This window comes from Pecten maximus, chromosome 18 (assembly GCF_902652985.1).
Source record: "Pecten maximus chromosome 18, xPecMax1.1, whole genome shotgun sequence".
Taxonomy (NCBI): Eukaryota; Metazoa; Mollusca; class Bivalvia; order Pectinida; family Pectinidae; genus Pecten; species Pecten maximus.
Genome location: NC_047032.1, coordinates 14811218 through 14832635, shown reverse-complemented (window position 1 = coordinate 14832635; position 21418 = coordinate 14811218). Strand labels below are relative to the sequence as shown.

At 34.3% G+C, this 21418-nt stretch overlaps 1 protein-coding gene across 1 annotated transcript; it reads left to right on the top strand.

Moving 5' to 3' along the window:
- Window positions 1–4424: 4424 nt before the first annotated feature.
- LOC117316689 (sodium-dependent phosphate transporter 1-like) lies at window positions 4425–20024 on the top strand. The gene is given in 18 exon segments (XM_033871423.1): window positions 4425–4626; window positions 6965–7039; window positions 8667–8896; window positions 9627–9731; window positions 10059–10199; window positions 10561–10646; window positions 11496–11592; window positions 12343–12453; window positions 13144–13206; window positions 14357–14467; window positions 14888–14952; window positions 15246–15333; window positions 15748–15828; window positions 16304–16359; window positions 16956–17068; window positions 17277–17373; window positions 17375–17463; window positions 18189–20024. Coding segments are annotated over 16 exon segments (1731 nt in total). The 5' UTR covers window positions 4425–4626; window positions 6965–7039; window positions 8667–8706; the 3' UTR covers window positions 18427–20024.
- The last annotated feature ends 1394 nt before the right edge of the window (window positions 20025–21418 follow it).

The following is a 21418-nucleotide window of genomic DNA, read 5'->3' as shown; positions in this document are numbered from 1 at the left end:
TTTCCCGATCGATGGCATTCACACTGCGATAAAAGCAAGCTGTCGACCAATCAGTGCAAAAAAACATGTTTCAGTTTAAAAGCTCTGAAAAGAACCTATATTTTCCCATGTTATTGTTACGTTTTAAAAAAGTTAGTTTGAAGTCGGTATAGAACACTGCCTTTTTAGTTCTTCCAATGTATAAATTAGCAATAAAAGTTACTGAATAAGCAAAGAAGAAATGGGGAAGGAACGAATGATAGACCGAATAATTAGGCCAAGTAAATCTACAGGGAAAGAAAGAAAGAAAAAGCATACAACTATAAACGGGCATTGTTTTTCCTCCCGAAACATATAATGATAGAATGACTGTCACGTGTTGTGACAAATCTAGGACAGGATGTTGAAATCCTTGGTCCCGTCTGGCCTTTATGGGGCAAATAATTCATTATTCTACCACACGGGTCGTATATTTTAGATACAATGCAAATAAATCCCGTTTGACCCCGAGAGTACCGTTGCTTTTATAAAACAATTATGAATATGTAATATGTGACAGGTGCTTAATAACCGAGTTTAAGTTCGTTATACACGCGCGGTTTAAAAACGTTTGAAGGCAATGGCTGAACTGTAGGTCCTAAACATCATTCTTTTTTTATTTCACTTTTGAACTATTAAAAACATATGGTGGCTGATTATAAAGCATTTGGCTTTCTCTCCTATATCCGTCCGGACGTCCGTAGTTGGGAGGACGGCCTGTCCGTACTCACTCAACATCCATGTGGGATGCATTCAGCGATTCATTGCGTCCAAATGTAGAGTAATTTTGTTTACTCCACATAACTCATCATTAAATCTCACTGTGCATATGTGTTTTTTAACGACGGAATAAACGGAAAATAAAACATATTTTGAAATTCTGATCGACTTGTGGGTTGCACCCCACAAGTTCACAGAAAAATCTGTATACTACACCCCACAAGTCGATCACGTCCATTCGTACTGTCCAACTGATATCTTGAAAACATCTTAAAAATTCATCTTTTAACAGCTTTAACTTTTTGTTTGAAAGTTTAATCCTTTTTATGTTGAATGTGTTTAAAAAAATCATTATTGTGTTGGGCGCGCGGGGACGGAGACGGGATGGGGTGGGGTTAATGCTTGAGGAAATTGGAAGTACCAGCTAGCTAGGATAATGCACGTGAGGCCAGTCAGGTGACCCGAATTATATAAAGTTCCCCTTAAAGCCATAAAGTCTACAATATCTACGTGAAAAATATACGTCCCGTTTTCAGGGAAATTGCTCAAGGTGAATAAACATGATTTTTGATAATAAAGGAGATATAATGTCTGTCATTTCTTTTTCACTTGTCCTCATTATGTTATACAAAGGCGTACCCTTTTCTCAAATTTACAAAATTTAAATCTGGAGGTTGTCTTTGATTTAAACTTACTGCTCCAAGGAAATGAAATCTGTTGGTAGATGTAAACACAAACATTTTAGAAGTGTGCAAAATTATATAAATCGACCCAAAGAATTCGGTAATATGATGTGATCCACATTTTTTTTAATTATTCGTTGTGATCATATTTATTGTCCTATTTCTCAATTTATATTTCATGAATTGTGGAGAGGGCCTTAGTTACGTTGTAATAACTTGTGCCTAATCTTTATGCTTTTGAAGCAAATAAAATAGCTTTAAACAAAAAGGAAATAGTGATAATTGTTTTCTGCCAATTCAATATTATCGTACTGATTAATAATTACCTACCGATTAAAAAAATACCCCAAAAAACAACACTTTTCTGGTAATAGTCAAAGTAAAAGAAAGCTTCATGGCTTTTTCTTTACTCTTATGTAGCTTCATCAACTAAAACAGACAATTATTTTTTGTGTGAAAATATCGTTGATCCTATTTTCCTTTAGGTATGCTGTACCAGTGTAATAGTAAAATCGGGATATAGGTACTGGATCCTAACAAACAAATGTTCGTTGGATGCGTATTACTAGAAATAGACAATTTGTCAAGTAGTAATAACGACAGACTTATTACTACTTGAGAAAATAATTATATTATTTATTTATATATTTATGTGTTTTGTGACAAACATTGTGTGCAATATCGTCTCTATAGCTTAAAGTCAGGCGAACTTTTCAGGTAAATTTATATCAAAACTGAGAAATGCCGTCTAATAAGCAACAAGAGAGATTATGATATATGCAAATTCATTCTGTATTTAGGTCCTGTCGGCACGTCACAGTGTTGGAAAGACTCATGATTAATTTGATATGAAAACCACAACTTGCTTACAAAACATGCATTATAGCGCATGTATGTCACCGCGTTCCTTTATCAATGAAAAATAGGCCGACAGCAAAGTATTCATAGATATTTTTAGATGCCATGGTAATTTTAAATGCTCCAACATTCCATGGTCAGTGACATTCCGTCAATAGAAGTCGAATTAGCTGATTATACCGTCGTTATTACTTTTCATTTCATTCATTCACTGGACCCTAAATATTAAATATTATTAATATTTAAATGGAAATACTTAAATATCAGCGTACTTAAAATGATCGCTTATAAAACCAATAGTTTTATACTTAATATAGAAGCGGAGGACAATGGAACTTTATCGGGATGCATTTAATTATTTTATTAAATTTGAATTAAAAAAATAAACACTCAAAATATTATAGAGTGATTATGTAACTTTCGGTGTGCTATCATGCGTAAACATATTCTTATTTTCAATTGATCGTATTTAATCTTTATCAGATTTTTAAGCTGTCAATTGTTAACTGCTTAGGCGACCCAGATTACTGGGGTCAATACACATGTACCCACGGGTAATGACGCAGTCTTCCTGGACAGCACTCCTTGTGAAGGTCAGAACAAGGATTGGACGACAAATTGGACAGTAATGAAAAAAAAATTAATAAAAATGGAAATAAAGAAATACGAGGGTTTAAACTAAGATTTATCAGATAAAAAACAATCGGTCGTTGCCAGGTAAAAAACCAGTATAAATCGATAGATCAATTCTACTACACGTACGTTCCTGATTCACAATTTTCTACCTTTAGTGTCAAAGCCGGATATGTATCAATCATGTATAATATTGAATCTAAATAATTATATTTAGTTTTTGGAAGCTATCATCAATAACTAGAAGTCCGAATGAATACAAATTATATATTTTTTTCTTGACTAGAGCCAATAGGATTATCGAATTTTACGTCAAGTTAACTAATTCAAGCTGACAAGGCTTCAACAAGGGCATCAGATGTCGGTTTCATTTGTACATACGTCGGCCCGCATACACTAATTTACTGTCTTCTGCAGTTTTGAGGTAATGTTCTAGTTGTATAATTGTTAAATATGTTAATGACATTGATGGTATAACCGCCCAGTGTATATTGTAATTATATATACAGTGTGTACACTGTAGCAGTGTTAATTAAGCGCATGCGCAAAAAGACAATATACAGCAATGGACGAATCTTAGATACGGAATATAAACTTGAACGGGTAAGTGCTATTTATATTATACACATAATTATTGATGTGATGTATATTTAGGTCGAGCAACGGTTTATTCATAGTATAGTTAAACTAATTGTGTGACGCTATAAATGATATGCCTGGTCTTTGTGAAAACCTGTACGAGGTTCAGAACACGTGGTCCCCTTCATATTATCATATGTTATATGTTATTTCTCGATGATGTCGACTGTTCTGAAGTATGTGGATGTATTGTCGAAAACCAGTGATAAAAACTCGTGTGTTTTTAAAGAAAACAACTAGCCGACTTATTTTTGTGACTCTATTCAGCCCCGTTTAAAGACACCAAGTTTGGACATGGCGCCGGCCGGCCGTCAGATATCAAATGTCTTTTCCACATTTGAACAAAACCTGTAGATCTATCGTTAGGTGCCTACGTCTATGCAAATTATTGTACGAAGAATTAAATTGTGAGTTATTCCGTAACTAACAAAAGATGACGTCACACAATATTAAGTCACGAAAATCGGCGTTTTACAAAAATATTAAGTACGCATACATGTACTAACATTTCGTCATTTCTAGGCCTATGATGTGGCCTCTACTTAATTTAATCGATACAAAGATGTTGAAGTTTTGTGTGTATCGATCATCTGTATAGTAGACAACTCTCATTTCTTATAAGTCTTATTTACATTTAACAGTATGGTTCAGCGTTTTTCATTGTCATTACTTGGCCAATTGCCATGTGTACATGTGTAACCGCACGAGTGTAGAAAAAGACAGCTCGTTTCTGATTGGCTAAATCACGTTTCAGTGAAACCAGATGCTGGATGAAAATGTTACGAGAGCATGTAAATAACAAACTTTTCATTATACCAACCAGCGTTTCGCAGCAATTGTTAACATGTCGAATTTCCATTAAGTCATAATACAATTTAACCTGAGTCAAAGTCACCTTCATAACCGTTTTGTTTGAACAAATGCTTTACATGTAGGAAAGCCTGTCTGATCATGAGTGAAGCATATGGAGAGGAAGTTACGTCAATCTACTGCGCGCGAAATTTGGCGCTATTATCAAATGTAAACACAGAAGGCACGTTTTCGACAACGCGAGTTTTTTTTCAGCCGATTACAGGTACATTTATGTTTTATTTTGGGAATATTTATTTACAGGCATGTGGATTATACCTATATGACCAACTTTTATTGAAAATTAACAATGAAATATATTTTTTGTTGTAAATAATGATTTTTCAGTCTGTTTTGGTATTGGCGGGTTTTCCCCCCCTCGCTATGCGAAGGTGTTTTTTTTTAATAATTTTAGGCGAACAGTTGGGCCTGAGGCTCGTCTCGTGTAAATAATGTAATAAAATATTTAATTTATTTACGGACAGTCTTTACATTATGCATATGATAATTGATATCACCACTAAATTGTCGTAATTATCAACTTTTGATTTCGGCATCTGACCAAAATTGGAACAAGGAATGGGGTTGGTCTAACGTCATATCCTCGGTGTACATATAATATTTTCTTTTAACCTATTGGTATGATATTGCAGTAGATTAAATGAAGATTTTTAATAACGATTTGGTTTACAATGTGAAAAGTGTTTCATCTGATATGTCATACAAATTCTTGTAGCAATTATTGAACAAAGTTTTATTTCATTGTTGTTTTTATACCATATAAAAGTCTTTCTGATCCAGTTTCACTTGTGACCAATTCTCGCGCTTTTATAATTTAGCCTATAGGCTAACTAGGCCTATTTTAAGATTTTGATGGCAATTTTCAATGAACTTATTTAGAGCACAGAGGATCGTAATTTGATAATAGTATAAAGAATTTTTTTTTTTAAATCGTTTACTGGTGTGTAAACTGTATTTTTTTGCAGATATTTTAAATGGTGCATCATGTTGAAATATCTGTAAAAAATGCAGTTTACACACACCAGTAAACGATTTAAAAAAAAAAAATTATTCTTTATATTTACATTTTAGCCAGTGTTTTTATATGTAAGGTTAAAAATAAATCGGCATTCTTTTTCCGGCATTATACAAATAGACCTAACAGCAGGACAATTAATGGAATCTCTAAACAGCCGATTCCTATTCGGCAGGAAAGGTCAACTGCAGGAATAAACAAAATATAGTTCCCAAGTAACAACAATTTTTATTCAATTCTGTAATATATTTCAAACATTTTATTTCTTAATCATTATTTTTTTGTTAATTTACCACATGTAAATTCCATTCATATTTCATTGGGGGTGGGGGGGGGGGGGGGGGGGATCAAAACAGAAACGAAAATGTTCATTGCGCATTCACACTGTTTCCAAATGTGTGCATCGGTCCGGCTTGTATGTCTACGCGTCAAATTTAAAACACTTGCAAACAATGTTCTCGTTAGTAAGGTAATGTAACGAACACACACCGGAAATGTGAATATTACGGTATTTCTTGAGAGGTTCTACTTTTGACATACATTTTCTCTGGGAACGCTTGGCAATACACCGTAAATCAATATAATTATGACAAAATGGAAGGTTCTGTAGTGTATAATGATGGGAGATGACTTGTTTTGAATCAAAATCAACTGTAATTGTCAGCTTTGATGTAACGATAGAACAAATGGCCAATATGATGAAAATTATCAGCTGTTTCTGGTGTAATCCTATACAATTAATTTAAACACATCAGAAAAGTGACAACATATGCTGTATGTTGGAATAGATTCTGTTGATAATGAGAATTTGGAAACTTGTAAAAAGAAAACTGATCCTGTTTTTCAGAGAAAGAAATGCTGTCAAATTTTCCTAATTCTAGAACAATGTATGTCCCCTTACATATATAATTCCTGAATGTGAATGTTTTGATTGAGAAAGTTTGGAGTCGATGACAACTGGTATGCCCCTTATCAGTATATATAATGTGACCGGACTCGCCAGTGTTCTGCTGGGTGCAGTGTTTTTACCTGTTCTGGTCTCTGATCTGTTTGATAGCCCACCGTTTTGTTTTGTTTTGTTTTTTTCAGTCGGACACATTCTCTTTCGATTCCATGTATTTAGGTATAACATATGACAAAATGTCCTATATGTAAGGCCACTGTAGCTGGCTGATTGGTCTTTTTGGCTGTATGCTTCAGCGAGGTAACATTATAAAGTCATAAGTTACACACCATATGACAAGGAGACAGACACCTAACATGAACAAGCCGGAGTATCCCCAAACACGAACATACATTACACACATGCAGTTCGTACATGGGAAAAATAATACCAAACGGAACCTGTTGTATCCGACATACAGCTGTACATGCCAATACTTGTGACTGACATATTATGATGACCTGTACATTCTGTCACCTGTGTATTCTGGAGACTGACATACAATTTGATTCGCAAGATATTTGATTCATTGTAGCTATATATATAGCACTGCTAGTATTTAGAAATTTTCTCGTACTTTTGCAGGTTTGGAAATCTAACAGTTTTAAGTAACTGTTGAAGAGAGTGAACACCAGGTTTGAGAAGAAAAGAGATTTGAGGGTAAATTTAATTATCAAAAATGGACAAACACTTTTTTTTTCAAATTAGCTGTACGGTATCGTTGATCAATCTACAACTTATTTTAATTTCAATGAGTCCTTTTCAACTGGATTGCTAAAAATAATGAGTCCAACATGATAAATTTTAATGTTTCCAGAAATTCTGGGAGCCTCATAAAATTCTATGCAGGTCTCGGGACTCGCAAGTAGTCTAACCACTGAAGTGTATGATGTTAGAAAAACCTACAGAAGTTACCTTTATACAGAACTATATATTTGATTGTAAAGTAATTGCACTTCTAAAGTCTGGTATTATTAGATTTCGTGTAGAGGTTTGGGAAAATTTTTAAATTACACTTTAAGTCTAGGTCAGGCATTATTAATTTTCAAAAGCTGTTGTAGTTACTACTAGTAGGTACGTACACTTATAGGACAATTAGGTACATACATTGGTTTATTATACACACTGGTTTGGCAGAGAGATTGTAAATCAAAACCCATATATTTATCTTCATTTTAATAACACTTGTCGGTGACTCAAGCCTCTAGCTATGTCATGTCATCAGTTTGGCAGATATGGTACGTTGTGCAGTGTTATTATGAGGAAAATAGATATAAAAAAGTACAAAATCAATCTGCTTCTTTTTCTGTCTGGGATTTAGAAAATACAGCTATATTTTAATAAAAATGTGGAAAAAAAAATTATATTGATCCATTTCTGTCCAGATTTTGGGGAAATACACTTTTTAACTAAGGGTAAAATTCAATTTTTAGTTAATTATAAAAGCAAATGATGCAATACGATTATAATCAGAAGGTTATGAATGAAAAGATTTTATAATTGTTCATTGATATTTGAGCAGGGCGTATGAATATATATTTATATACTGTACTGTATATAAATTTCCTGTCATAACAAGGTCAGTTAACGTCATTGAGGTGATAACAAGGATGTCCTTTTATCCTATATCTAAAGGTGTAGGAAGTTAGATTATATATACACACCTGCTTGTGTTCCTACATGACAACATTTATAACTGTAAAAAGCACCATATTTATCCATAAACAAGCCTCATTTTAGTTTTGTAGAATCACCTAGGTTGCCGCTATTCGAAAATAGTAAGCTAAAATTGGTTCAGAATCTAAAACCCTCTCCAAACTTTATTACTAAACTTCTACACCAGTGGGACAGGATTTGGCTTATTTGAGGATAAATATGGTGCTTAACTTTTACCCTAGAGGAGGAGGTTTATTTAAGAATAAATATGGTACTTACTTTTACACCAGTGGAGGGGGCTGATTTGAGGATAATTATGGTACTTAGGTTTTTTTTGGGGAGCTCGAGGAGGCTTCTTTCAGGATAAATATGGTACTAAACTTTTACACAAGGGGAGGATGGATACAGTATTAATATTCCTTTCTTGCTTCTTGACATTATCTAGATCTATTGAGTTTAAATTGAGGTAATTGCACATTGCCATTAGGGTTATTTCACCAGGAAACCTTGAAGGCCTTCCTGAAAGATGGAGAAGAAAAATTCAGTAGGTTTAAATCAATGGAAACTTGTATATATATTTCTTTAGGCCATACTCATTACTCAATAAATTCATTTTTTGTTTTTCATCCAGGAAACTTTCCATTGTTGGACCAGAGCCTTCTTTCTGAAGAATGCTCGTCGGTGAAGATGCATTGCCGTTTGTCATAGTGGGGTTTATAATCGCCTTTATTTTGGCGTTTGGAATTGGAGCAAATGATGTTGCGAATTCATTCGGGACATCTGTGGGTGCTAAAGTGCTTACCCTTCGACAAGCATGCATCCTGGGAACCATATTTGAAATTGCTGGTGCCATCCTGATAGGTAATATTAAACTTCAAAACTATTTAATGATTTGCAACATTATTGAACATATAATCAACCTAACAAGTGCACCTCCAGTTTTCGAAAGTAAAGATGGTCCGATGCTATAGAAAACCTAGTGGGTCTATGTAAAATTTCTATGTGTTGGCCCGGTTGGCTATGAAACGTTTAAGTCCTGACATACATTAAGATTCATGTAAGCAACATTCCTAAATTTTCTGAAATCAGAGCTTACAATCAAGATGTTTCTTACCGAGAACAGTGCATTATTGGCTTCAAACATTTGAGTGAGTATGAACTGGAAGATGCAAGCGTTTTTGTGACATAGTTTCAACAATATGTGTTTACAAAATGGGTCTATAGAAAAATTACTTGGGCTATGGGATTTCCATTTTCTGTAGACTAATTGTCTAAGGAATTTTCATATATACTCTACACTGTTTTTGCTCCTGAAAGTCTTTCCCAATTCACCAAATTTCTTCCCAAAATAGGATAAAAGGGCCCGATCCCAAACCAGTGAGAAAAAGCCCTATTTTGTGTTTTTCTAAACGCAAAGTCCACTAATTAGGTTGAATGCAGTATTATAAGTAAAATCAGTAGCTATATACTCTACTTCTATAGTTGCACCTTGAAAAATGGGTAACATTTCCAATTAAATGAATACCGAAAAAATGTGGCAGCCATTCTATGTTGATCTTGATGTATATATGTCATGAATATTTTTGAACAGGATATCGTGTGTCGGATACAATACGTAAGGGTATAATTGATGTTTCATTGTACAACAATGGATCGGAGACACTACTACTCGCAGGAAATGTCGCCGCGCTGTCAGGTAAGTGCACTACATTAATTTAGCAAATACTGAAAGTTGTTTTATTGTGCATAAAGATGCGATATCGGAGAAAAAATGTACTAGTTTTGGCCATTGCTATTAATATGTAATTGACAACTTTTTTTTTTAGGCTTATGCTACAGATGGGTAGCCATGATGATGTAGATTTGAAAAGTTAAAAATATTAATTGAAATAAAAATTTGCTTTCAATTATGATCGATATTGACAAACAGTACATAAAAAAGGGGAGAAAAAAGGAAAGAAATGCCTCATGAAACGAAATTTTGAAAAATTCTGAAAATTGGAAAATGCTTCTAACATTTCAGGGTCCTGTGTGTGGTTGCTGGCTGCAACATTACTTAAGCTGCCTGTGTCCACCACTCACAGTATCGTTGGAGCTACTGTGGGGTTCTCTCTTGTGGCTCACGGCATTCAGGGCATCAACTGGAAAAAAATTGGCCTCATTGGTAGGTAATATAACATACAGACAATTTGATCTAACCTGTGTTTTTCCAGGCCATTTTGGGAAGTAGCATCCAGGCAAAAATCTGCAATTCGTGCTGAAAGTAATATAGATTGCTGTATGCCATGTCCTAACATATAAGATACATGATTTTACAGTTGTGGTGATTTTGATTATGACCTCTGTTGGAAAAAAATAAAACATTCATTTGGGAATGGGGTCTAAATTTCGACTCAAATTCGTTGGCAAAAAAAACAATGCCAAGCCATGGCCATTCTGGTTGAAACTCTTTCTTTTGTCAGATTATTAAATTGAAGTGAAAAGATGAATATTTCATTAAAAAAAAACTTGTTTTATTTTTTCAGTTGGATCATGGTTTATCTCCCCTGTCATGTCGGGCATTATCACTGTGTTTTCATTTTGGATCGTCAAGAAGCTCGTATTGAAACGGGTGAGAATAAATTTTCTCTTTTTCCAAAGGTAAGGGTCCAATAGGGAAATGGTTTAAAACACCCCGTTCTAGAATCCGTCAGATTAATCCTAATAAACCTGGCGACAAGTCTAAGCATGGGTATTCCTCCGGAGCAGATTTGTCTCGGTAAGTCTTGTTTCCAATCTAGTGACACCAGATCTCCCCGCCATTTAGCCGCTCTGACACCAGTAACAGGTAAGATTCTATTGGGGCCAGTGAGAACAAACTGCTTGGTGAGTATTCAACTTTTATTGTTACTAATGAATATTAACTTATCTGAGGAACCATAGCAAGATCTCCATAGGGATAGATTAATTCAAAATTTAATTCAAAACCTCAGTAGTCTGTAGATTAAATTTCTTGTATTATAGTGGTGTATATGTAGTTCTGTACAGTAGTTATCTAGTTAGTGAAATTGAGGAATAATTAAGTGCTGAAAAAATTTACCACTTTGCCAAAGAAAATCAAGAGCAACAGAAGGGACCATGGAATCCTAAAAGCTGGAAAATGCAATGGCCGCTTGTCTTTATTATCAACAGAAAATGGCCCACTGCTTTCTGTTTCCAAGATTTTCCCTGCCTGGGCTTAGCTTTTATAATCTGGTATAGCTCCTTGGCAACTAAACCATGATCCTCCAGAATTTAAAAATAACATAAAGCATGTAGCTGTCTACTAGATTCTATATGAGTCATGTGACATTCAAGAATCAGGACATTACGTAGGTCATGTAACATCAATTCCAGCCGAGATTTCAAGAATATAAAAAAAAAATTAAGTTATAACATGAAATCAATTAATATTAACAAAGAAATTGTGCGTCTTTTTCAGGCTGATCCCTTTTCTGCTGGGCTGAAGATATTGCCAGTGTTCTATGCCTTTACGACAGCTGTCAACGCGTTTTCTGTGTTTTACAAGGGATCCAGTCGTAAGTGTTTTAACATGATTGACAGAATCAAACTGATGTCATTCCTGAGTTGCAGCCTGACATAAAGCTGACACTTTCTGCATTAAATCTTTTCAGAAGTCAGCAATTCTGTATTGAAAATTAAACAACAAAAACAAGTTAATACTATAGAGAGAAAATGACGGTACCATTCCATTTTCTAACCATTTAATGGATCAAATACTTCATCAAACCACTCTAGGCTCCAGTTTTATCGATATTCCTTAACTTGTAATTTTCCATTTGAAAGCATAACAGAATTTAATAAAAAAAAAATTGAAATCCAATAATGCTTTCCTATGGAAAAATTAAGCTGAGAAATTTCCTTGAATTGGGAATGTTGATCAAATTGGGCTCTGTAGTGGAAATCCTTCTTTAAAACATACAGAACTAGTTAGTCCCACTCTAAGTCTCAATAGTTTTTCCTGTCTATATTTTTGGGTAAGACTTTTCAGAATTGTGTATGTTTAATTTTTTTTTCAATGAAATCATAAAAATTACAAAAAAGTGATATTTTTAATGCGAGGACATGAAATCCAGCACTTTTGCTGCATGAAAAAAATTTTAATTTCCACCAGGGAGCAATTTCAGAAAATGACCAGGAATAAAACAGTGTTGTCTACATTGTGTTTTGGACAGGCAATTAGTTGACTAATGGACAATGGTCCTACTAAGTATAGTGTGGAGACAATTTAGAAAGCGATGTTTTCATTTTTTCTGGTTTTATTTCAGTCCTGATGTTTGATAAGATTCCTCTATATGGTGTGTTCATCCTGACGTTTGGACTGGCGTTCATTGTCGCACTGATCGTTTACTTCGTATTTGTGCCACGCTTCAAAGCAAGTAAGTGTCAACTGGCAACTGCCTTCATTTCTGTGTGTAATGTGTTGTTATGAGGTCCCTGTATGACAGAGGGGAATGGTATTTGTGTCAAAGAATAATGACCAAGATTAAGAAATAGGATTTGTACCCAAGAGTAGAATGTGTACCAAAGGTATTATATGATCAGATTTTGTACCCTAGAGAATAACATTTTTACCCAAGAGTAGAATTTTGGGTACGTAGAATTTGTACCCAAGAGAGTAGAATTTTGGGTACATAGAATTTGTACACAATAGAGTAAAATTTTGGGTACATAGAATTTGTACCAGAGTAAAATTTTTGGTACATAGAATTTGTACCCAAGAGTAGAATTTGTACCCAAGAGAGTAGAATTTTGGGTACATAGAATTTGTACACAATAGAGTAAAATTTTGGTACATAGAATTTGTACCAGAGTAAAATTTTTGGTACATAGAATTTGTACCCAAGAGTAGAATTTGTACCCAAGAGAGTAGAATTTTGGGTACATAGAATTTGTACCCAATAGAGTAAAAATTTTGGTACATAGTTTTTGTACCCAAGAGGGAAGAATTTTGGATATATTGAATTTGTACCTAAGAATTTCAGGAACATGGAATTTGTAGCCATGACAATAAAATTTGTACTCGAGAGATACAAAATATTTTGTACCTATAAACTTTCTCCTTTTAGGAAAATGGCCTTCTGAAGTACAAGAAGAAGAGAGTCCAGATGGAAGTATGAATTTGGAGAGGGGTAAGAAAATGTTTATTTTAGAAATGCAATTTTTCTGCTTGACCATATCTGTCTTCAAAGTACACCAGATTTGTATATCTGCTTTCACGTCATAATTCCAACCGGAGTCAACTTTTCATTTAACTTACTTCAATTGTAAATAGAGATTAGAACTTTTGAAGTGTGTTAGCTTATCGGCCATATTTCCCGATTAACTGATGAATTTTGAGATATGCAAAAAAAGTTAGGTCGTTTCCTGGTGTTTAGGCAATTGCAAGGGTTCTGTGGCCTGAAATAAAGCTATATTTAAAGTAGAGCTTCAGATATTGTCTTGTTCTGTCGCAGTCACCCAGTATTTTACTCATATTTGATCCGTAGTTGATATAGTCGTGGATACCGTATGTGATTGTGAAATGTTCAATGTTGTGTATCCCATATTTATTGTCAGAACATTTCTGGTGCAGTAAAAGTAAACCTCATAAAATATATATACTTTTGCTTTATAAATGTTGAAAATATCCTCTTATTTAGGTCACCTGAGACAGTCTCAGTTGACCTATTGAGATCGCCTTTTGTCCGGCAGTGTCCGAGTTTATGTTTTCGACTTCTTCTTAGAAACCCCCCCCCCCCCCCCAACCCAATTTTAGTGAAATTTTTCAGAAACCTTCTATGGCCCAAGGTCAACCAAAATTGTGAATTATATGGTCTCCATCCCCAGGGGACTGAGGAGGCGGGGACCAGAAAGGGTCAAATTGACTGAAATTTCAAAAATCTTCTTCTCAAGACCAAATTAAGGTAGAAGCAAATACTCTTTATAGATGGAAGGGTCTTAAGGTGATTTACCAAGATTGTGAATTTCATGACCCTGGAGTTTCACATTTGCCACTTGGGAGGGGTTAAACTTTACTCTAGCTTTAAGAGAATTAAAGAGGGAAATTTTTTTTTGGGGTGACAACACCAAATCCAGCCATCTATGAGCCACATTTTCCTCCCAATTTTGCACTTTGCTGCACACAAAAAATCCTCAGTTTCATCAAATGGCAATTTCCTAAATTACAAGGAAAATCACTAGCGTTCAGCTACCACAAACTTTTGCACCAGAATTGTTGGATATTTCCTGCATGACACGTCGTTGACCCTGGCACACCCTTGCTTCTGTTTGGTATTTCAGCTGTTGAGACGGCCCTGTCACCAGAGGAACAACAAAAAATGCTTACGAAAGATGTTGAAGCAGCTAACTTCATTGATATAGATGTTGATATTGAAAACAAAGAAAATATCGGTAGGGATGGATTGAATATGTATGCATGGAATTTTGTATAGTGTAAATAGATATCTATAAGTATTTTCATTGGGGAGACAAATTTGATTTATTACTTCACAAAAAGAAATACTGAAGAAATATTTCTAAAGATAAAACAATGCCAACCACTGTATGTGTTCTAATCTATCCATTTTTTGACTGGAGTATATGGAGTTGTCCGTCAATGTTTTCGCCAACATATTTTGATCTTTTGGAAACTTGTGGGGTTTTATCATCTTGACCTGTGGTTTTGATCGCTTCTTTTTAATATTTTTCTACATTTTGTCACAAGAATGTAATATCACTTTAGTATGGGATGGCACATGTTGTTCTGCACTCTTGCTAATATTGATGTTAGATTTTTAATAACTATAATTGTTATTCTAAATTACTTAACAGGAGCTAAGAAAGATGGCGAGAAAACCCCTTTGAAGGAGAAAAATTCTCTTGCAGGTATATTGATTGTAAGTATTCCTCATCAATTGATATGAACTGTTTTTCAGAAAAAAAATTTCATCTGAATTTTTTTGTAACGTTCATTGTATTCTAGACAAGTTGAGAAAAATTGTTTTAAAAGTTGTAATTATGTGAAAGAACAGGAAAAACAGGTATAGATATTTTGATTAAGTATGCAAGATAAAAATTCTTTAATCATTAATGAAAAAACAAGATTCCTTAAAATTAGTTCAGAAAATCGGATTATAAAATGGGATCTTGCATTTTTGACAAGCTCACTAGTTGTGGATTTATTTTTCAGGAAAAGGATACAAACATTGATGCGATACTGGCTGACGCCAAAGAAATCACACCAAGTTTGACACCAAACGGGAAAGTCATGAGTAATGGTACATATTTCCAATTTCTATTCTTCCCTTTGCTCTTTATCCCGTTTTTTTTTTTTTTATCATTAAAACTGCCTCTTAAATTCGCTTGCTAAGTATATCTCCTAATTTCATTTCCCTCTTATGATTGTTTATAAATTTATGAAGGCCGAACTTTAAACAGATTTGATTCTATTTCTAATATGAAATTTTTAGTTTTTGAAGAAAACAAATTACTATATGCATGGCTATTTTTTGAATCGGTAACTTGGAATCCAACACAAAGCTAAGAGATCATTTTTGGCCTGAAAAAGTGATGCTACCAGTAGACTACTGTATTCTCTGATTTGATTTAAATATATTTAATTTGCAAATGTAAACAGTATGCTATGTTTGTTTTAAATGTTAAAAGTATTTTTATGCTACACACTGTTTCAGGCCCATCCCCTCAAGGAAGTATTACACCGCTTTTGTACAGAGAGTCCACCTCCACATTTTCAAGTCGAAAACTTCTGCAAGGTAATGCTGTACTCTGGCTGAACAGAGGCTTAATTGAGATAGGCAAGGGGAAAAGTGTCATTAAAATGGACGTAGAACACAGATGGGGAAAGGGAGAAATAGATTTAACAACCATAAATATACAGAAGAGTTCCAAAGGGAGGTGGCATGACATCAAGGAGAACGGGAATGAAAATAGAGAATGAAAGAGACGAGGAGAGAGAAAGAGAGGGAATAGGAGTGAGGGAATGAAATGGCAGGAGAAATGGAAAAAGAAGGAATGAAATGGCAGGAGAAATGGAGAAAGAAGTGCATTAGGGACAAGAGAATTGGGATTAGAAATCATACTGTTATGGACCAAGATAAAAGAAATTCTAGAAAATTTATGTAGTACCAAATTGGTTTGTTTTCACTTTGTGAAGTTTTGCAGATTTTTAAAGAATGCATATGTAATAACCAAATATACCATTTTTAACAATTTTTTTTTATGTTAAAGACAACTTTGACGGTAGTCCTGGCAGTAGCAGTAAAGATTCCAGTATTTCTGATCTGGTAGGTACTACTGAATCACTATACACTCATACCATATGACTTTTGGACTACATTGTGTACTGACCATTTCCAGTGTACAGTCTGGAATTTTGCAAAAAAATGTCCTTTCCAGATTCCCATAAAAAAGCTTTGAAGAAATCATTTAAGTTGAGGATTTCTTGCAACTTCTATGGAAATAGGATTATCCTAAACAAAGCATTATCCTAAACAAAGCCACGAGTTCTTGGGTGTAAAGAGAATATAATGAGTGCCTTGCAAAGATGCAGTCCAAGGGAGATAATCGATATTTGTTCACAGTATGAAAGTTGTGACGATTCTTTAGCTGTTGCTAAAATCTATTTGTCTTTCACATAAAGATAAGGATTAATGTAAGTTTCTCTTTTCTTGTTTTGGAATTTGTTTGGTATAAACATGATATTCACAAGTTAAGCGAACTATGCTATGCACAACACAATGCAAAAACAATGCATACTCTTTCAAAAATTTTTTAAAATTTTTAGTCTGATGATCTTTGGGGTGGAGGAGGTGAATTTACTTATAACAGCGAGGAAATAATATACTGCACCATAGTAATATGTGTTTGTGCTTCTCTCCAGGAAAAAGGGCGTGAACAACTCAAGGATGAGCCGAAAACGGCCAAGTTGTTCTCCTTCCTCCAAGTTCTGACGGCTATATTTGGTTCCTTCGCTCACGGAGGAAATGATGTCAGGTTTGTAATTTCAACCAGACCTGAGTCTGATGGTTTGCTCACAGTCAATTAGTTTAACACCTTAAGTCTAAGTCTTATCCATCATTTTTTGCAGATATGTGCTTATTGATGGATGCACACAGAAATAGTAAATAAAACCAGACTGCCTCTTGTTTTTAAAGTGGATAATTTCCTTTCTTTCTCTTATCAATTTTTTTTATTGTTGTAGCAATTCTATTGGTCCTCTTGTGAGCATCTGGATCATTGGTACCCAAGGTAATGCTCTTCAGAAGGCCGAGACCCCGTTGTGGATTCTGATCTTCGGAGGGAATTGGGATCAGCATAGGCCTGTGGGTGTGGGGCCGAAGGGTTATCAAAACCATGGGAGAAGATCTGACAAAGATTACTCCATCAAGGTGAGAGAATACGTTTCTTTAAGGTATTGTTGATTCTTTCCTAGACTTGTATTCTGCACCATTTCCATATAAAGGGGAGATAACTCTTTTTGCAATAAAAAGAGGAAAAACAATAATTATATGTTGTATACATTACAACCGATCACTATAACATCATGGCTCATCTGTAATTTTGACCTTAACTCCAAAAAATTGTTTATGATGTTCCGATGACGGCAAGGCTAGCTTGTATAAACATGTTAACTTGTAGTAAAAACACAGAACTTGAATGTAGATGTTCGCAGTTCCATCTTATATATTCATTTAATATGGATTTTGTTTTCCTTTCACCCGACTCCCAATATGTCTTAAGCATGGTTGGTTAGGGATAAAATATGTATTAATATATGCTGCAGTTTGGATTGAATTAATTTTGCCATGGCTCTTGTTTGACTAATCATGTGCAACCCACTTGATTAGGAAATAGGTATTTTACTGGAATGAACATTAACTGTGGCAGAGCTGTTGGGAGCCATTAATGGACTTCTTTCCCAATTGAAATTATTTCATATTTCAGCCAAAATCCTAAAATTTGCAGTTTACTCCTTGAAAAATTTTCCAATTCACAAATTTTCTTCCAAAAATGAGACAAAAAGGCCTCACCCCAAACCAATCCTGTATGGCAATGCCCATAACTGTTAACTTGACCTGATAATGATTCACATTTGTATATTCTTGTGTTATAGCGGATTCTGTATCGAGATTGGATCAGCACTTACTGTACTCATCGCCTCCAATATTGGAATTCCAATCAGCACTACGCACTGCAAGGTGGGCTCAGTGGTTTGTGTTGGCCGATATAGGTCGAAACAGAACGTAGACTTTAAACTGTTCAGAAATATAGTTCTCGCCTGGTGTGTGACTTTACCAGTAGCTGGCGGAATCAGTGCTGGCATTATGGCAATCATCATGCAGGTTTTATGATAGAGGCCTTTAAGATCAGGGTGGGGAATGTACGTCGCACAAGGGGAATAAGACACATCAAAATGTGTTTTCGGGCCATTTTTGTGTGTCCTATTCCCGTTGTGCGGTGTACATTCCCCACCCTGAAGATGAGCGAGTGTGAATTTTGCTGGGCCCAAGCTTAAAAATAGTCCCTAGAAATGAATTTTCTCCTTTGCTTTCACCTGAAATAAAACATAATTTCCTATATAACATGGAATTTCAATTTTGCAGATATTTAAGGAACATGGAATTAAATTCTATAGGATAAAATCTACACAGAGTTAATATACCTCAAATCTGATTGGTTGTCATGTCAATGATTTAAGAAAAAGGCTGTATTGACTCTTTTTTCTTTTTCTTTCCTAGAGATGATGAAATTTTTGTATCTCATACATGAAATAAAACCTGCACGTTGTGGTGTTTACGAGACCACCTTTGGACACTAAATACTTAAAATACTTAGAATTCTGCTCACAAAACTGAAAAGAAAGTAAGGGAAAAAATAGATTTAACATGCTTAAGGATGATTTTGAAGCTTGGGTCCTGGTTATTATTGAATAAATTATATTTTGAGGATGTTCTACATCTGAAGTGTTCCTACAGAAGCGATACGACTGAATTTGATAACCATTCTTTGCTGGCGTGAAAGATTTTCCAGACAGAAAAAAAGAATATGAAGATGAAAGAAACAAGTGTATGATACTTGGACCAAATCACATTTTTACCAGCTGGATTTTACATTTACTTAACGTTATCAAAGTAAATTCCATGTATATGATGAGAATATACTGTAACTGTGTTCCTTCTGTAGTGAAATTATATCGTATTTGTTATATAGTGTTAAATGTTCACTATATTCTAACCATTCTTATAGTGCTAATTGATAATGAAGTTCTGGGAATGGCTTCAACATTAATTCCCGTAGGGACTATAGTTATAATTATGTACAACAGCTCTCTAAACATACTGATAATGATGTGCATCTGTTACAAGGAGTCTTGTTGTTTTAATTTTTTTGTTTACTGAAATTATTCTTGTATTCAATGCAGTCCAGTTCAGTTATTTATAGAAAAGTATACAAATGCATAGATTTCCAAAGTTGGAGACAATCGGTACATAATTAAGATCTTGTTTGGGGTTTATAATTCAGATGACAAACCAACAACCAGAAGCTTAATAAAAAAAAACAGGGGCAGGTAGATTAGTTTGTTTGTTTGCTGGGTTAATCGACTGGTGAAATTAGTTGCTCGGGTCATTTTGAAGCGGGGTCTCCTTGTAGTAGTTGGACACTACCGCACTGAACAACATATAGGAGGTCCGTAGCAAACACCCAGAGCAATTAAGGGTTGAGTGTTTTGCCCATAGGCACAAGCATGACAGCACAGACAGACCCGTTTCTTAGGAATCTGAGAAACACTAACAACATGGGTAGGAAGCGTCGAACTAGGTTCATGTAGATACACTCCTGACTTTGAAATCATTTTCCATAGCTAGGTAGATATGTATAGCCAGAAAAGGCTAGTTAGCATGCCAGTGTTCTTGTTGAAGCGTCTTCTTTTGAAAATTAAAAAAAAAAATGCCATAAAATTGCCATAAAAACCTAATTACATTAAGCTGCTGATCATTATTCTCCATGGGTTGATTATCAGGCTTTCAACCTCATGAGAAGTTATTTACCAAATCAGGGGTCAAGCTCATTAGAAGTTAATATTTGTATGACAGAAACACATGCTTGAAATATTTGCAAGAATATCACATCATTATCATTATGTTTGAGAAAGTGTAGCATACCTGTTGATATTCCCGATGATTATGTTAATGTGTTGTTGTTTTTTTTTGGGGGGGGGGGGGGGGGCTTTAATTACATCAGGCCTTCCATCATTAAATAAATTCTTACATAATTTCATATGTAAATATGTAAATCGATTCCAAATACAATGATTTTAAGTTCACATTTATATATGTTCATCTACTTTGCTGTTGCGAATTTTTTTTTCTACAGTTGTTAGATATGCAGGTAGAAATTCAGTATACTGGTTCCTACAGTACAAACCTATATTGAATGTTCCAATAGACAATACCAATAAGGAAGAAATTGCTTTGTTTCATGTCCAGATCGATCGAAGGATGTAAAATGTGAATTGATCCATTATGTTAAATTCACAACACATAATTAAACCAATAATAACTGAATGGAATTACCTATATATATAACGTAAATTTCAATATTCTTCCCAGAATTAAATTCCATTTCACCGAGTTTTATGTAATGATGTGAGGGGAAATTTTTGGTTGCAATTTTATTTTTTTATTTTTTTTTCCCACTTTTTTTTTAACAATTTTAAAACATGAAATGGTTACAAACAACGTATTTATCAAAAGTGATTTGGTAGGACGGGTATATGTATTATAATTTGACCCTGTGTATATATCTATATATTTTATGTGTGTGGTGCTGAATTCATGGAAAGATTGCGTTGAGTTGGTGAATGAAGAAAAGATGTGTAAATTTGAAGTTCACTGTAATCCTATTTATAACTTGTATGAAATATTTTGGAAGAATGATATGCAAGATTTTAAAGTGAAACAATAACAAATACTACAATTCCTTAGAGTAGTTGTCAGTATTTCAAATAATTGTTGGATCTCGTTTATTTTCTCCTGCATATTTTCCAGTCTCTTGCTTTTAGGCTAACATAACTTTTATGTGCGAGATTAAATGTTGATCAGAGGGTTTTAAGAGTTGGATTAAGATATTGATTTTTTTTCTTCTTTTTTTTTTGCATGAACAAAAATCAGATTAAAACATTAAGTTAATATTAAAACCCTTTCTAATGATAAGTGTGATAATGAGATTTAGATATAAGAGAATTTCTCAACCAAATTACCTCCCTTTTATTTTAAACAAACATGCCTCCCATGTATTTGAACCTAATTGGTGCTTGGAAAATGTGTTAGGAGTATGGATGAA